We start from the raw sequence: 17,797 nt of genomic DNA, 5'->3' as shown, positions 1-17,797 counted from the left end.
TACTTTCATTCTTACCCACCTAAATGTGAAGATGTTGATAGGTAGTAGGTCTGACTAATGAAAAATATCTCATGGCTTCCAGTTAATTTAGTACTCTTCAGGGAAAGAGCCATGGATGAGAATATATAGTTTCAGCAGTGGATTTTCTAAGGAATCTGTCACTCTATTCCTATTGTCATTAAGTTGTCAGGACCAGCAAAACTCCTGGTCATAATAAGCTTTAAATGAATTGTTACTAAAATTGAGTCTGTACAGTGACTACTCTTACCTAAAATTCATGGTGACTTTCTTAGAGTCCAGTTTCAATTTCTTTTTTTTTTGCTCCTTATTTTTGAGACAGGGTTTCACTTTATAGTCCATACTGACTTGAAACATGTGATCCTCCTGCCTCAGCCTCCCTGATGTTAGGATCACAGATGTGACTCACATTACCTAGCCTTGTTTTCAGTTCTTTTGCCGTTATCCCATGGATACTAAATTGCATGAGAAATCTTAGCTTTTCATTTTTCATGTCCTCCCAACTTCATTGGCTGATTCTTTACTAGGAGTTCCAGGAGACCATTTACAACGACTTGATGAGAGGCAGTGAACAAGTAAAATAGTGTAACAAGCTCTAGCTTATATCTGAGTCGTAAGAGACATGGTGGGAAGGCAGCAGGCGGCTGGCTTGTTGGACCTGACAGGCCTCTGTAGTCTGTGTTCTCTCTGTGAATAGATAATGCCCAAAACAAGCTACTAAGCTTGTTTACTAGTGTTTGCCACTTTAAATAATTGTGTTCATTAACTCACTGCAAGTATTTAAAGATGCTATTGCCTATTTTTAACAACTATTTTAAGTTCAACTTACATACCTATTTCAATGATATTGTATTTGGGTATAAAAACCATTGACAAGAAAATACATTTGTAGTTAAACAAACTCAAAATTTCTAGAAGAGTCATTTGTATTACTTCTGACATGAGAACATCATTACCTCAGTGCCTGTGTTCACTAATAGTTCTAAAGTAGAGTTCAATACACTGCTGGAAAGTGTTGCATCTTTAAATAAATGATTGGGCAAACCATCCTCTTATTTAGCTAACTATGAACTATGACAGATTGTATTTGACCTCACTTTAAGCAAAAAGCAAAGTGAGTAATTTATTTCATTATTTTGAAAGCAAACCCAAGTTACTAAAATGTCTTAAACTTTGCTTAAAGGAAGAGCAGCATGCCAACACATCGGCCAACTATGACGTGGAACTACTTCACCACAAAGATGCACATGTAGATTTCCTGAGAAGTGGTAAGAGGCCTGACCAAGCCAAGCACACAGACTGAGCTCGTCTTTGTCCAAACTGCAATGTCACCATCATAGTTTTTGTCAACGTGACACAAATTAGATCCACCTGGGAAGAGGGAATCTCGATTGGAAAATTGCTTTCATCAGATTGGCCTGTAGGCATGTCTTAGGGTTTCTATTACTGTGGTGAGACATCATGACCATGGCAGCTCTTACAAAGGAAAACATTTCATTGAGGTGGCTTACAGTTTAGAGGCTTAGTCCATTATCATCATGACAGGACATGGTGGCATGCAGGCAGACATGGTACTGGAGAAGGAGCTAAGAATCCTGCATTGTGATCTACAGGCTACGGGAAGTGAACTGAACTAGACATAGCTTGAGCATAGGAGACCTCAAAGCCCCCCTCCACAGTGACACACTTCCTCCAACAAGGCCACACCTCCAAATAATGTCTCTCCCTAAGCTTATGGGGTCAATTACAGTCAAACCACCACAGCATGTTTGTGGGGCATTTTCCTAATTGCTAATTGATGTAGGAGGGCCCAGCCCACTGTGGGCGGTGCCATCCCTGGGCAGGTGGATCTGGGGTATATCTGAGAAAGGTAGCTGAGGAGGCCAGGGGAAATAGCATTCCTCCATGGCTGCTTCTTCAGTTCCTGCCTTCAGATTCTTGACGAGTTCCTGCTTTGGCTTCCCAAGATGATGGACTCTAACTTACAAGCTGAAGTAAGCTCTTTACTTCCCCAGGTTGCTTTTGGTCACAGTGTTTGTCACAGCAACAGACAGCAAGCTAAGACAGTGTCCATGAACTAATAGTCTGTGATGAAAGATGAAAGTTGACTTTCATCTCCAAGCTGTGGTTTCTATCACTGGACCCTCATGCTTTGGGGTAGGAGTGAAGAGCTTTCTTTAGCAAATCTTTGTGTTTCTATGCTTCACTTTATTTGTTTAAAAATTGCAGATGCTGTAGCAGCATGAATTGTAGTATTCTGTTCACTCCTAAAATTGAGTGACATTTTAAGGTTTGAAGACCATTTAAATTCCTGAGGTTCTTTGTAAATTGATGCTGATAGAATTATATGACTGATGTTGAGCATGTTGTGTGCATTCATCCTGAAGCATAATTGTGAGCCAGCTGGGGCGATGGTTGTGTGTCTTCAGATTCACTGACTGAATTACTACCAGGAGAGAAACTACTATGGTAAATGTATCTACTAATGTTTAGTAAGGGAATGTAGAGAACGTGTTTTTGAAAGTGTAACTCATGGAGATTGCTAAGAACCCAAGAGATGATGCCAGTTTGTAAGATTTTTCTTTTTTAAAACTCAGAAGACTGTATAAAATAGCCTTGGGTATGAAAGTATTTCTTCCTGTGGAGAGGGCTTGGTGAGTAGGAGCACTTGCTGTGAAAGCAGAAGGACCCAAGGTCAATCTCCAACACCTATGAGAAGCCTGTAAAGCCACAGTTGGGAGCAGAGACAGGTGGGTCCCAGGAGTCACTAGCCACCCTCATGCCTATACATTACACACATGTGTGCATAAGTAAATAAAATCTTTTACTCCTGTAGCACTAGGAGTCTGCATGAGGTTAGGTAAGCCTCACTGAGGAGGGACTGAGTGGGATCTCAATTAGTAGTCAGATTGTGTTTTAGCCCAGGCATCTCCCTTAAAGCTCCATATCTGTATATTCTGCCTCACGTCAGCACTCCATCTAAAACTCAGCACTCCTCTGTGACTGACACTTGGCACTTTCAGTGCATAGTTTAATTGTTTTTGCATTTCCATTAGACAAACTTCAAGATCATCTTTGAGGTGCCTCTCTGACATATTGTTTATTTGTTTATTTAATTTTACATCCCCATGGCAGTTTCCCTTCCTTCTTTTCCTCCTAGTCCCGCCCCCTACCTCTTCTCTAGCCCCCTCCCCCATCCTCTTCTCCTCTGTTTCTGTTCAGAAAAGGGCAGGCCTCCCATGGATAGCAACAAAACATGGCATATCAAGTTGCAGTAAGACTAAGCACCTCACCCTGTAATTAAGGCTTGGCAAGGCAACCCAATATGAGGAATAGGATCCTAAAAGCCAATAAAGGAGCCGGAGACAGCCCTTGTTCCCACTGTTAGGAGTCCCCAAAATAGACAAAGCTACACAACTGTCACATATATGCAGAGGACCTAGGTTGACCCCATGCAGTGGTTGTTGGTTCAGTCTCTATGAGCTCTGGTTAGTAGATCTGTGGGTTTTCTTGTGATATACTTGACCCCTTTGGCTCCTACAATCCTTCCTCCCTGTCTTTTGCAGGATTCCCCAAGCTTGGCCTAATGTTTGACAGTGGGTCTCTGCATCTGTTTCTACCTGTTGCCAAATGAAGCCTCTCTGATGACTCTTGGGCTAGGCACTGACCTATGAGTATAGCAGAGTATCATTAGGCATCATTACATTGACATTTAGTTTTATTTCAGTCCTGTTTGGTTCTATCCTATGTCACTGGACCACCCAGCCTCTGGGTCCTGGAGCTCCAAGCGGTGTCAGAGGTGGGCCCTCTCTCATGGCATTGGTCTCAGGCTGGACCAGTCATTGATTGGCCACTCCCACAATCTCTGTGTCTCTGACGCTTTTTATATCAAATTTATCATCCTTGATTTCATCTTGTGTCTCTCAAATACAACCATATCTGTATCTTTGCTACCATTGACCACTTCCTGAGTGAAGCCCATTATTTTCTTACCTAGCATCCCAAGGAAGACAGTGAACTGAGAATGTAATCCACATTGCTTGATCCTCCGTTCTGCCGCACTGCTGCCATACGATACCATCTTGACATCCGCTGTTCTCTCTGCCTGAGTGCTTTTCCTCCATTTCTTTAATTTCTTCACCATCCTCTGAGAACTTAAGCCAATCTTCGTATCTAAAAGAGGCTTTTTCAGTATCTTAACATCGGTCAGAGCTCCCTGTTGGAGGCTGTCCTAGCCCTGTGTAGTATCTTCTTCAACACTGTCAGCTTGACATGTCTGTTCCACGGTACTGCAGGTTCCATGAAGGGAAAGGTGCTGCTCTGCCTTCTTACATGTTTACTCCAGAACCTTTACACATCTGAAGAAGCACACTAGGGTTTAGTTGTGCATTTTAGACTTTTAAACCTTCTGAGTATTGACTGTCCATCATTTATTGGCACAGGCAGGGAGAGACAGTTACGATGTTTGAGGTTTGTAAAAATTTTATTTTTGGCTATTAAAGCAGCAACCTAAATTAAATTAGTGAATGAAAAAATAAAATGAAAATTTTGAAGGGAAATTACTGATGTTAATCATAGTTTTTAATCTATTCTCTACTTGGTCTTTTTTTCCAGACTTTGTAAAAAGAGTGTTTTCGTAGAGCTCTTCTCTCTTCCAGAGCTTAAGCTTACTTTGAAAACTTAAATAGCTATTACTTTGAAGCTGGTGACTCTTTAGTAAAGTTAGTGTTTCTGTGAACTTTCTGAAGGTGACAGCCACTCAGGCGGCAGCGGTAGAGAAGGCCCGTTTAAAGAGACAGTGACCCTGAAGTGGTGCACGCCCAGGACCAACAGCATTGGTGAGTAGACAGGACTGGGGGGCCAGAGCACGCCAGAGGTCTTCTGACTGTGATGCCAGACCATGAATTTCTTTTAACGGTAGGATATTTCATTATATTCCTTCAAATCAGTGTTTTCTTTTGTTTCAGAACTACACTATTGCACTGGAGCTTATCGGATCTCCCCTGTAGATGTAAATAGTAGACCTTCTTCCTGCCTCACTAATTTTCTCCTCAATGGTAATTGTCCTAATTTAACATCTTAACTGCAGCTACTGTTGAGTGGAGTCTTTAGTGCCACCATAGGTGGAAGTAGCCTTTGACAGTTTTGCTGAGGGTCAGAAAATGATTTTCTGATTTCCAGGCTATTATTACATCTTAGTAAGTTTTATCCAACATAGTTTTAAGAATTTTTGTTAAAATTTTGATCTTTAAAGTCTGACTTGACACTTATTTGGAAGCTAGAATCTTGGCCCACTGAATTAAATAGTATATGTGGATGAGTTTTCTTTGAATACTTCACCCTTATTGTATATAAATATTATATTTCCAGCATCTCACCATATGATTCTTACTGAGACCTAAAATTTATGGTTTATTTTACTTACTTATTTTACATCTCAATTATTGATTTCCATCCTCTAAATCTAAATTTTCAAAGCTCTTCTGGTAACAGGATAATCTAAGTTTTGGAGCTATTGATCTAAAAAAAAAAATCTGTCTTTTTTTTGTAAGGTTCTTTTCATTGTTATATTAAGTATGGTTTGATTATCAGAATATGTAAAATCCAAATTCAGTAGCATTTGGCATGTGAACTAGAAACTTACAACGACTGTGCTACCAAGGTAGTATTGTGGGAGAATTGAGACTGTGCCTTTTCCTTAAATACTTTGTAGCTTAATAACCTGAGAATTTCTTGGTAGTTTAATTTTCATTTTAAATGTCTATGAGGAAATTGAGTACAGCATACAAACATGCCATTATAATTGTTTTTGGGGAACTAGCCATATAACTATGTAAACTTTAAAGAGTCTGAGAGAAGCTAAGTGTTAGGAATGTGTAGATACACTAGCTTAGCTGTGCCGATTAAAATATGATTGTTTGAGTTCTATTACCGACAACTTGATCTGGCTTCTGACAGGTCGATCCGTGTTGTTGGAACAGCCACGAAAGTCAGGTTCCAAAGTCATCAGTCACATGCTTAGCAGCCATGGAGGAGAGATCTTTTTGCATGTCCTTAGCAGTTCTCGATCCATTCTAGAAGATCCGCCTTCGATTAGTGAAGGCTGTGGAGGAAGAGTTACAGACTACCGGATTACAGTGAGACTTTTAAAAAGATGTTTATTTTATGTGTATGTTTTGCTTCTGTGTATGTTTGTGCACTGTGTGCATGGTGGGTACCTTTGGAGGCCAGAAGAGGATTTTGGGTCCTCTAGAACTGGAGTTACAGACAGTTGTTAGTCACTGTGTGGGTGCTGGCAATCTAACCTGGGTCCTCTGCAAGAGCAGCCAGTGCTCTTAACCACTGAGCATCTGTACAGCCCTGGCATAAAGCTGTATTATCTGTAGATTTTGTTTCAAGTCACTTAGCAAGAGTTGTTTGTTCTGTGTTAAGGTTATGGGGAAAGTGGTCTCAACGAAGCTGACGGTTGTTTCCGTAACCAACATCACTGTGTCATCTCTGCCATGTGATGTAGTCAGTGACTAGGAAGTGTCTGGGTTCTGAAACACTGGAGTTACAGAGAAGATTAAACGAGTGCTTTCCTTTGCATATATTGATATTTCAGGGCCACTTGTTTTGTGATGGTTGTGGAACTTAAATGTGGTTTTATGTATGTAACTATACTCGATAAACTACCAAGTATTATATAACTTTATTTTATTAGGCTTTTTGAGTAATTATTTTTAAGGGGCTGAAAATCAATCAGTATTCATTATGGAAAACTGAGAATGTACAAACATCTAAAAACCAACAAAACAAAAACCCTGATTTACCTATAATTCCATTATCCAGAGATTAACACTCATCATTTTGATGTTCTATCAAAGCAGCTTTTTCATAAGCAAACTGGACTTGCAATGTGATTAACTCACACACATCTGAAAGAAAACGGTTAAATCATAGGAATGAAGTGGGGCATGCTTCATTTCCATGGTGTAAATGTTGATAGGCTTCAACTTGAAGGGGGGCGGGGCAAGCACTGAGATGGGGCCACTGTTAGAGAGGGGCTGTGCTGACAGTCACAGGACAGAGGACATGAGGGAAATGACGTCAGATGTAACCCGTGCTGCAACACTAGACTAGTTTCTAATTGTGTCTTATCTGGTTATCATTAGGATTTTGGTGAATTTATGAGGGAAAACAGGTTAACTCCTTTTCTAGACCCCAGATATAAAATCGATGCAAGTCTAGAGATCCCGCTGGAACGTGCAAAGGATCAGTTAGAAAAGCACACCCGTTACTGGCCCATGATTATTTCACAAACCACCATTTTCAACATGCAAGCGGTGAGTCTCGTTTTACTTTTTTTTTTTTTTTTTTTGGATTAATGTGTATTTATAAACATATTTGTAGAAAAAATTTGAAAAGTTTGTAATTGGTTCCATTTCTCAAGCAAGAAAGGAAACGTGAATTTGTTGCGGTTGAAGAATTAGTGACTGAGGAGAGAAACAGCAGTTACGTGTTCCCTCCCTGTGGACTTCGTTAAACCAGCTTTAAATCAACTTTGTCCTTAATGCTGTGATGCTTGGTTTTCAAGACAGATTTTCTTTTTCTTCTCTTTTTTTTTCTTTCATTTTTTAACCTAACAGGTAGTACCATTAGCCAGTGTTATTGTGAAAGAGTCTTTGACAGAAGAAGACGTGTTAAACTGTCAGAAAACTATATACAACTTGGTTGATATGGAAAGGAAAAATGACCCTCTTCCTATTTCTACAGTTGGTACCAGAGGAAAAGGCCCTAAGAGGTAGTGCTGTTTTCTTTACTTTTTCACATGTCATGCTTACTTAATGGATGTGATTTTGTAAGATAATTCTCCATGTATAAATTATCTGAGGGGATGTATGTGTATGTATGTGTAGGTATGAGGGAGACACAGGATAGTAGGCACTGCTACAGTGTAGCTTGGTTTCTGCCATTAACTATGCAGTAAAAGTAAAAGGAAAGAAATATCTCTACTTCTGTTTCCTTTGCCATAGCAAGTGAGGTCAGCAGCACTTAATGTTTAGATGTTTAAACATAAGGAGCATTTCTGAGAATGCGTTTGACCTTTACTCCAGAGATGAACAGTACCGTATCATGTGGAATGAATTAGAGACCCTTGTCAGAGCCCATGTCAGCAACTCAGAGAAACATCAGAGAGTCTTGGAGTGTCTGATGGCCTGTCGGAGCAAGCCCCCGGAAGAAGAAGAGCGGAAGAAGCGAGGGAGGAAGAGAGAAGACAGGGAGGACAAGTCAGAGCAAGCAGTGAAGGAGCACGGGCCGGAAAAGCCCCGGCCAGACTCAGACAGGTGACTTGTTTTGTTAGCAGGTGCCTGTGCCTGTGCCTTGCCGTTAGCACTCCATCTCCTACGAGCTTGTCCATTCTTTAACTGCACTTCAGTTACAACGTCTTTGCCGTAAAAAGGTGCAAGCTTTTACTATTAGGGCAAAAACTGTGTTAATTTTTCCTAACTAGTTTTTGGTTATTATTATGACGTTTGATGCCAGTATGCACTTTGAATATTGTAAATTTCGAAAACATAATTTTATGTTCAGTGAGTGATTTGCCAGGCATTTGTCACAAGATCCCATTCTAAAAGAACATTCTGCCTTATATTGGAGACAGGCCACACTTCAGTGACCACAGCAAAGTGGAAGGCACTATCTTGTATGAATTAGTGCAAGCTGCCTTTTGGACCAATCCTGACATCATTTCTGAGCAGCATGATGTTTGCTCTTAGTGACATCAAGGTTGATTTATAAAAACTATAAAAAGTAATAAAATGTTACATTGTGGGCCAGCAAGATGTCTCATGGAGTAAAAGTGCTTGAGGCCATCCTTGACTGCCTGAGTTGGATCCCTAGGACCAACATGGTGAAGGAGGACTGACCCTGGAATGGGGTCCTCTGACCTTCACACACATGCCATTGTGCATGTATTGGCCCCCCACCTCCACCCCCATTTTAAAAGTTTTTTTTTTCCAAAGATTTTACTTATTATGTATACAGTGTCCTGCCTGTACGTATGCCTGCAGGCCAGAAGAGGGCACCAGATCTCATTACAGATGGTTGTGAGCCACCATATGGTTGCTGGGAATTGAACTCAGGACCTCTGGAAGACCAGTCAGTACTCTTAACCTCTGAGCCATCTCTCCAGCCCTTAAAAGTTTTAAAACTTAACAAATATTGTAAATGTATCATCTTCTACCTTCTTGCTACAAATCAGGCAAGACAGCTAGGTGAGTATTGTTAGTGACACTGGGACATGTCCCTAAAAACAGCAGAACTTTTCATTATAGAAAATTTCAAACACACACAACTGTATAACAAATAGCCCCTGCCTTCACAATTACTAATTCATGACAGATCTCTGCTCGCACATACATGTTTCCACATCTACTACCTTCACCACTGCTCTCTAGAAATACATCAACAGCAGTTCTAGAGATCCTATTCATTTCTAGGTAGGTAGAACACTTTGTGTCTCAGTAGTTTAAGAAGTGTACTTTTTCCTGCCAATTGTCGGAAGAGGAAAGAACTACTTTAGCCCCAACTGACCTTCAGTGTACAGCCTTGTGCATATGTGAGAAGTATTTCTCTTGCTGGAGAAGCCTAATAAAAGCTTAGAGTAGGGCCTTTAATCCCAGCACTTGGGGAAAAAGAGTCAAGTGGATCTCTGTGAGTTTGAGGTCAGTCTGGTCTATGTAATGAGTTTCAGGCCAGCCAGAGCTATATAGTGAGACCCCACCTCAAGAAAAAAAACCTTAGAGTGAGGCTTCCAAGTAATGAAACCTAAATACATTCTGTACATAAATTGGTTGTAACTCTGTGGGTTTGGTCCCGGGGTTTGGCACCAACAATGTGAGTAAATTTGTTGCTACAACTCTGGGGAAAGGTGTCCTGACTACCTGGGGAGTCAGGCAACACCTTGAGCTGCTTAGGACAGCTCTGACAGCTGGAACTGCAAGGAGACAGTTCAGCCCTGGAGGGTGAGATATCCCAGATACCTTGAGCTGCTCAGAACAATAGCTCTGCCCTGAAGGTGTCCCGGACACCTGGAGCTGTTTAGCACAGCTCTGACAGCTGGAACTGCAAAGAAGCAGCCCAACCCTGGAAGGGAAATTTTTCTGACTTCTTGGGAAAGTCAGGCCTGGAACTACTTCAACAGAGAAGGGTATCCTAACTGTTCAGGGAAAGTCAGTGTATACCTGGTGTGATAGGGGATTGTCTCCCTGCAGGATATAGCAACCCTGCTCCTCTCCTGGAGAGCTGCTACAGCTGAGCTTTGCTTAGCCCCCACTTAAGGGGCCTTCCTAGCAGAGCTCTGCTTCTTCGGCCTAAGATGTTGCTTCTTTTGCTTCACTCTGCAAAAGGGGAAACCTCTGCAGAAATGTAGCAATTTCCTCCAGCTCCAGAGAAAAGTGTTACTTTTTAGCTCCATCTTGCTCTGTCCACTGAGGGAAGTAAAGATTTTCTGTTCAGCTCCTCCTTGCTCTGCTCTTTCAGTTCTCCCTTATTTTGTCCACTGAGGGACATCTCAGCAAGGATCTTCTCTGTGCCAGTGAATGAATATCTTCACACCCAAAACTCTTTTGAGAAAGAGATTTATTTGGGAAGGAGGAGTCCAGGAGAGTAGCTGCTTGTACCAGAGTGGAGAGAACAGCCTTTTTTTTCTTTTTTTTTTTTTGAACTGACCAGGCAGGGCGTTTACACAGGATGTCTTGGGGGTGGAGTCAACCAGGGATTGACTTGGGGCCCAGGGTTCTACTGTCCTGCTCTGTGATTGGTTGGTTTCACAAGTCCGTTGGCCAGGGGCAGAGATAGCTCTGATCTGACTGAGCCAAACTGTGTTTCTTTCTGCCCTGATCTGAGCCATCTTTCCCTAGTTCTGGGCTCTAGGGTCAGGGTGGGTTTCTTTAGCCAGCCCATTTTCTCTACATTCCCCCACTTTTTTGTTTGGTAGTAAGCAGCTGGGGGTTGGAAAGAGGGTGAAGTCGCCATTAGACTGCTTCCTGCTGAATTGGGGCGTTGAGGTTCTTGGGACAATCTTGATCTTCTTCCTCAGGATGTAACCAGGTTCTGCAGATCTCTGGCTTTGTTGATAGGGGCTGGTAATCCTGTAATATTAACTGGTTCAGAGTTTGGTTAGAAATATTTTGCATCTGTTGCTGAAGAAAACTAGCAAAGAGGTTCATAATAGAAAAGTCTAAAGGTGAGGACAGCCCTGGGAGCCAGGTACAATTAGTAGGGCTAAGAAAAGAGGGGATAAGAAGGGTAGTATCTATTTCCATATCAGACTATTAGTGATCCGCTGTCTAGAGGTATCAAGCTGTATCTGAGTCTGAATATCCATTTGGATTTGTTGGATCTTATCTTTCACATTCCCCATTACATAGACCGCACCACACATGACAATAAGGTCATAATCTTATTTGTAATTTGAGTAGATTTTTTTTTTTATTTTTAAAATGTGAAATGTCTTCTGGACTTTACATTGTTTCTAACTTTTAACTATTAACTTAAGTTCTCTGGTTTGGTTTTCCTTTTTATCTGACCAGTCCCTGAACTGTTACTGCTAAAAAGGGAAGTAAAGTTGTGTTGAACTCATTAAATCCTTTAATATGACTTTTTAGATTCTTTTATGAGATCAAATATTTTATGAAAACTGATATTTACAGATAGTGTACTTACTGGGCCATTTATAGACTTGTAAATTAAACTTGGCTTTGTTATCTGTCCCTCTGCAAGGTTGAAGGGGATTTTAGAACGAGGGAAAGAAGAGTTGGCTGAAGCAGAGGTTATAAAGGACTCACCTGACTCCCCAGAACCTCCAAACAAAAAACCTCTTGTTGAAATGGATGAGACGCCACACATGGAAAAGTCTAAAGGTGAGGACAGTCCTGGGAGCCGGGGCAGTTTTCAGCACAGCTCTTGTTTGTGCAATATTACTTCACACTGTGTCTGTGAGGAAGAGCTCCTCATAAATAAGAAAAATAGTAGCAGTACACTCTATAATGAAGACTTTTAAAAAAAAAAGTGCTTCATGTATAGTCTGTCCAAAAGAAATTGTAAACTAGAAGGTGAAATCTGCTTGTGCCCTGAAACTACCAGGTGCTGCTTATGGAGACAGACTCTTTCCTAAGCCCCTTTATCGTTACTCATTTTTTCAGTTAATGACCAAAGTCATTGTTTTATTCTGACATTTGTATTACATACATTGTGGTATGTTGCTCATAGTTCCCCTCCACATACAACACTGTCTTGTCCCTGCTCTTCCCTCAACAGTCCTCTCTTCTAAGTAGCCCCCTTCCACTTTCATGGATGCATGTACATACACATAAAAGTGTGGATTCTACATGTGAGAAAAAAAAATATGTGCTGTTCTCCCTCCACCCAACTCATAGTATCCAGGGAAGAATGTAGTGGTACTTATTTAGTAGTAAATTAAGATGTGACCTGACCAAGCTTAAGTGAAGATATTGCTATAAACCATATTTTTACCATAAAATCTTTAATCTTATTTATAGGCTGAGAAACTTAATTTCTTCTTGAAGTAATTCTAGGTCCAAAAGATGGGGCTTGGACTCAAGTTCCTGATGTCATTCTGAGCCTTAGTATCCTTGAAGGTTGCCTGGGCTCAGTCCTCTTAGGGACCATGGGAAATCATCAGACTATCTGGTGCCTAGTACCTGTGTGTCTCCTAGATAGCAAAAGCAGGGCGGCCTCACTTGCAGTTGGCTGGTCATCCTTGGAGCAGGCACGCTGGTTTGCTCCTCAGAGCTGTCAGTATATTGAGACACACTGATGCTTCAGTCCCCCCAATCTCCTTGCAGTTGGACAATCAGAGGTCGCCTTGAGGTGGTCTTCTGGTGTCCACTTGCTGTGGGATAATCCTTTTATACACTGTGAAGATGTGTTAGTCTCATTGGTTTACTAAAGAGCTAGCTGGCCAATAGCTAGGCAGGAAGAAATCAGACAGGAGAGCCAGACTGAGAGAACACTGGGAAGAAGGGCGACATCGCCAGCCAGATGCAGAGGAAACAGGACATGTAGATAATGAGGTAACAATTATGAGCCGTGTGGTAGCACATAACTTAAGAAATATGAGTTAATTTAAAAAACAAGAGTTAGCTAGTAAGAAGCCTGAGCTATTGGCCGAGCATTTATAATTAATAAGTTTCTGTGTGGTTATTTGAGAACTGGTTGATGGGAAAGAAAAGAGGCACCCACCATGGGTTGTGTTTCTTATAGTTTCTTATTAACTTCTTCATATGCATATGTATATGTTTGTGTGTGTGTGTGTGTGTGTGTGTGTATGGGCATGGGCTGCTGTTAACAAAATGTAGACTAGAATTAAGTTTTGATATATAAAGAAAAGAAACAAACCATAGAAAATAGAAAAGAGATGCAGAGTTCTGTGCTATAGACCATCCTTGCTTTGTGCTGGAATCATCACAGGAACTGTTCCCATTGGACATAGATTAGTCTCAGAATCTGGAGGAGACACAGATTGAAGGAGATGAACTTGCTGTACTGAGAAAAGGTACCCAGCCACATGGCAGGGCGTAGACAAGAAGTATAGGTTAATTTAAAATGTGAGAAGCTAGTAACAAGCCTGAGCTATTGGTCCAGCATTTATAATTAATAAGTTTCTGTGTGGTTATTTGGGAACTGGCTGGCAGGAAAGAAAAGTCCTCCTACATCCACTTCTCAGGCCATTGCCAGAGTTAGAAATGATTGGATTTAAATCAGTGTCTATTGATAAATTATACACTTCACATGTGGATTAGAATGAGAAATTTAGGTGTACTTTAAAGAATTTTTTTTATTCTTTGCAATTTCATACATGTATAAAGTGTATCTGAATCATAAGCCCAATTCCTGCTGCCCTCTGCCCCTATATGTCCCTCTCCCACCTTCATGTCTTCCGTTCTACGTTACAACCTAAACCTCTGTGTCTCTTGTGACCAGCAGCATTCCTGTTTGGTCTGTTCTAGAGAAGACTTCTCCCTCTCCGTCCTCCAGCCAGTTGTGTGCCTGGTGAACACACTGCCCTTAAGGCTAGTTCTTCTAAGTGCCCTGTGCATTTGCTGAAACTGTTAAGCTTTCCTGGCAGGGTACAGTGCCTGAATATTATAAAATGAACAACGGAAGTGAGAGTTAAGTTTGTTACATTTAATTTTTCTTTTCTTTCTGCTATAACACCAGGGCCAGTGTCCTTATTATCCTTGTGGAGTAACAGAATCAACACTGCCAATTCCAGAAAGCACCAGGAGTTTGCTGGACGTCTGAACTCTGTCAATAACAGAGCTGAGTTATATCAACACCTTAAGGAGGAAAATGGGTTTGTGTAATTTCCTGTAGAAACTGATTTGTTGATTGTTAGTCCCGAAATGAAAACTGCTTGCTTGTGGTCAGCAGTTTGTTTGTTTTTTTTAAAACTGCTATTATGAGCTTTAAATACCTACTGCCTCTAAGGAGAAAGTGATTAACCTGTTAGACCTTTGGTGCTCATAAAAGGTCCAGTTTATTGATTGTAATTATGAAACTGTCTGTTGCTATCGCACTGTTTTCAGGGGGAAAATCACATGCTGAATCTAATGTTAAGTGTTAGAGTAAATTTCAGACATGATTATTTTAATCAGTTTAAGAAGAAATACTCCTACAGTACATTGTTAAAGTAATTTCTTGTGTAGAAATCTTTGACTAAATGGAGGAGACTTCCCTTTTCTTTGCTTGGAGAATGGAGGGTGGTGGTGTGGGGAGGAATCTTAGGGAAGTTCCCTGATCTTCACAGGCTCTGCTCTCTCTCATGTGCACAGTGAGGAGGTCGGACTGACTGGAGGACCCCGAACTTCAATCCCTTTCTTAAAGTGCTCACATTCTCCTGTTGTGAATAGGTTAGATTTTAGTTCCAATGGGTACAAGTAGGTAAAAATACGAATTTCTAGTAAATGTTTTAACTTACCATCTCATTTTCCCCCTTCTAAACTTTTCAGGATGGAGACAACAGAAAATGGAAAAGCCAGCCGTCAGTGAAGAGTGACTTGAGAAACTAAGTTTAGTATATTGCAAAAATATTTTGGGCAGAATTTGATATAAGTACTTTTACAGCAAGATTGTATAGCTATGTTGCCTGGACTGGTTTTTACATTTTTAAAGAATTTCAACAAATTATCTTTTTTGTACTAATTCTAAGATTGGCAGAGTCAAAATATATACATTTGAGATTTGTCCTCCCAAATCACAGTTTATTTTATGGTAAAAGGTGTTCCCTCTGGAAATGTTTTTTAAAAAAATTCATAGGCTTCTCTTTGCCAAATAAAACTATTAAAATGTATGAAATGCAAAGTATTGGAGTGTTGCTTTAGAAAAAAGATATATTACTCTCTCAGTTCTAACAGGAATTTATAAAACTCGATCAGAATTTAGGGGAGATTTGTAGTATTTAACATGAGATCTTAACTGTCTGCATGATGTACAGCTAGCCCTTCTCTAAGGCAGACTACTGGGTAGGTTTCATTTTTAATGCTTTGCCTTTGTGTGCACATGAGTTTGTCTGCTACCCATTTAAGCCAGAATTTTCAAGTAGTCAGTGTGACTTTACATTATCAGTTTGACATAATACATTTTTTTTTCTGTTAATTTTTTGTTTTGTTTTGTTTTTCAAGACAGGGTTACCCAAGTGACAGATCTAGGCTTTAGCATGCAGACACAATCCAGAATCACTTTTTAGTTGAAACAATTTGTATTTGTTGAAAGACAAACTGTACCTTGCCTAAATCATATCTCTGAAGATTCTGTAATGCATCCAGATATAACACTCAGTTTAGATGTTTATTGCAAACAGACCCTCCTCCCCAAGTTCAAAATGAGTATCAGTTTCCATTCAGGTCGTCTTCAGTTTGGAAGTTCTGGGGAATTGCCACAGAGTTAGCCACATGCCAGATGTGGTGCTAAGTACGTATTTCATTTTGTCTTTACAATCAGTGCATTGAGATAATCAAGAAAAGGGAAAGTAATAGAGCTAGGTTTTGAGCCTCAAATTTTCACTATTGATAATGAATTTTTTTTTAAGGATTTTTAGTGTGTATGAGTGTTTGCCTTCTATATGTATGTGCACTGTGTGCATGCTTGGTGCCCGTGGAGGCCAAAAGGAATATCAGGTGCCCTGGAACTAGAATTACAGATGGTGTGAACTGTTATGCCGTGCCAGGAACCAAATCCTGGTCTTCTGCAAGAGCAGCCAGTATTTTTAACTGCTGAGCCATCTCTCCAGCCCTTTGTTTTGTTTTTAAAAGATATTAAATAATATTTTCTGTTTGACACCTTCACACGTATACTGTGCCTTTTGATCATATCAGCTTCCTGCCCCTCTTTCTAACCTTACTGCTCCTCTTTTCTTTCTTACAACCCTTTGAGTCCAGTTAGTGTTCCCTGCAGATACATAGCTGTGCAACCATCGATGGGAGCTTGGGCAGAGGTTACAGCCCTGAAGAAAAATGATTCCTTCCTCCCCCAGCAGATGTCGAGAGCTGGTACCTCCTCAATCAAGTAGGGATGTCACCTCAAGCCCCACCCTATCCATGCTGGAATATTAACTGACCTGATCTTGTGTGAGTGTGCAGGGTGGTGGGGGTGGTACCATAGCTGCTGGGAGTTCATGAGTACAATGACCATAACAGAAGACCATTCACCAGATTCCTCCCTACCCTCTAACTCTTACACCCCTCTTCCATACGATCCCCAGAGTATTGGCAGTGGTTGATACAGATGACCCATTTAGGGCTGAGCACCCGACAGTCACTTATTCCCAGGACTTGGACAGTTATGAGTCTGCATCGACTGTTGCCCACTTCCAAAAGAAGCTGCTTTGACCAAGAATCTTAGGCACTGGTTTTCCCAGAACATTGATGCTGTAGAAGCTCTCCCCTGAGGGGAGTGGGGATCTATGAGTAAGCAGTTGTTGATAGCGTGAGAGGAATGGATTTAGGAAACACTGAAAGGTTGCAGGCTTGTTGTCAGACCCTCTTCCTTTAATGAATTCTGCAGTACTGCTTATTTGATGGCCTTGTAATCTTTGTACACTCTTGAAGTAAATTCATAAGCTGGGTGAGGCATGATTCTGTAGCAAATAATATGGAAGTTGATAATATTCTTCTTTTGGCATCTGGCAAGCTGTTGGGGTGAGTAAGGAAAACAAAGACTTGACTATTTCATGCTCATTTTGTTTGGCTCCATTGAAGTTACATTAGTCCTTCGCTCCCTTGTAGCATCTTTGAGAATTTTGAAGTAGTCTCCAGCTTTCCGTCTTACATCCTATAATTCAGGTAAGATGTGCAGAGGGAGCTTGCTGCTGCAATTCTTGCAGTAGTGCAGAAGTATAACACGAATCTTAAATGGTCTTATTAATAAGAACAAACCTAAAGCCAGGTATTGGGGTGAACGCTGGAAGATCAGAGAACCAGAACAAGCCACAGCCACCTCACCTTGCCAATTCCTCAGCTGATCCTGTTTCCTCAGACTGTAAGCCTCTGAGTCCTCATCCAGAATGGCTCTCAGCTGAACTGCTACTCAAAAGCCTAAAAGCTTAACCAGCCTAGTTCCTGGCTGCTTATATACCTTTCTGCTTTCTGCCATCACTTCCTGGGATTAAAGGCGTGAGTCACCATGCCTGGCTGTTTCCAGTGTGGCTTTAAACTCACAGAGATCCAGATGGATCTCTGCCTCCCAAGTGATAGGATTAAAGGTGTGTATGCCA

The 17,797-nt window shown here is 40.9% G+C and overlaps 1 protein-coding gene across 4 annotated transcripts in view; it reads left to right on the top strand.

The window, feature by feature from the left end:
- The window catches only part of Ints13 (integrator complex subunit 13), a 34,640-nt gene extending 19,253 nt beyond the window's left edge, over nt 1-15,387 (top strand). Inside the window, exons 8-18 of one of the 4 annotated variants that reach the window (XM_059256360.1) lie at nt 1,202-1,286; nt 4,767-4,856; nt 4,968-5,075; nt 5,977-6,155; nt 7,173-7,343; nt 7,647-7,801; nt 8,115-8,345; nt 11,785-11,924; nt 14,245-14,380; nt 14,859-14,936; nt 15,036-15,387. In XM_059256360.1, the coding sequence (XP_059112343.1) occupies nt 1,202-1,286; nt 4,767-4,856; nt 4,968-5,075; nt 5,977-6,155; nt 7,173-7,343; nt 7,647-7,801; nt 8,115-8,345; nt 11,785-11,924; nt 14,245-14,380; nt 14,859-14,936; nt 15,036-15,075 (1,413 nt within the window). In that variant the 3' untranslated portion in view covers nt 15,076-15,387. The remainder of the gene's footprint in view (nt 1-1,201; nt 1,287-4,766; nt 4,857-4,967; nt 5,076-5,976; nt 6,156-7,172; nt 7,344-7,646; nt 7,802-8,114; nt 8,346-11,784; nt 11,925-14,244; nt 14,381-14,858; nt 14,937-15,035) is intronic. The other 3 variants (XM_059256361.1, XM_059256362.1, XM_059256363.1) reach the window with 3 other exon arrangements.
- Nucleotides 15,388-17,797: the final 2,410 nt, after the last annotated feature.

The sequence above is a fragment of the Peromyscus eremicus genome, chromosome 3 (genome assembly GCF_949786415.1).
Source record: "Peromyscus eremicus chromosome 3, PerEre_H2_v1, whole genome shotgun sequence".
NCBI classification, from domain to species: Eukaryota; Metazoa; Chordata; class Mammalia; order Rodentia; family Cricetidae; genus Peromyscus; species Peromyscus eremicus.
The sequence above is the reverse complement of the archived record's forward strand: the minus strand, read 5'-3'. Positions and strand labels throughout refer to the sequence as shown.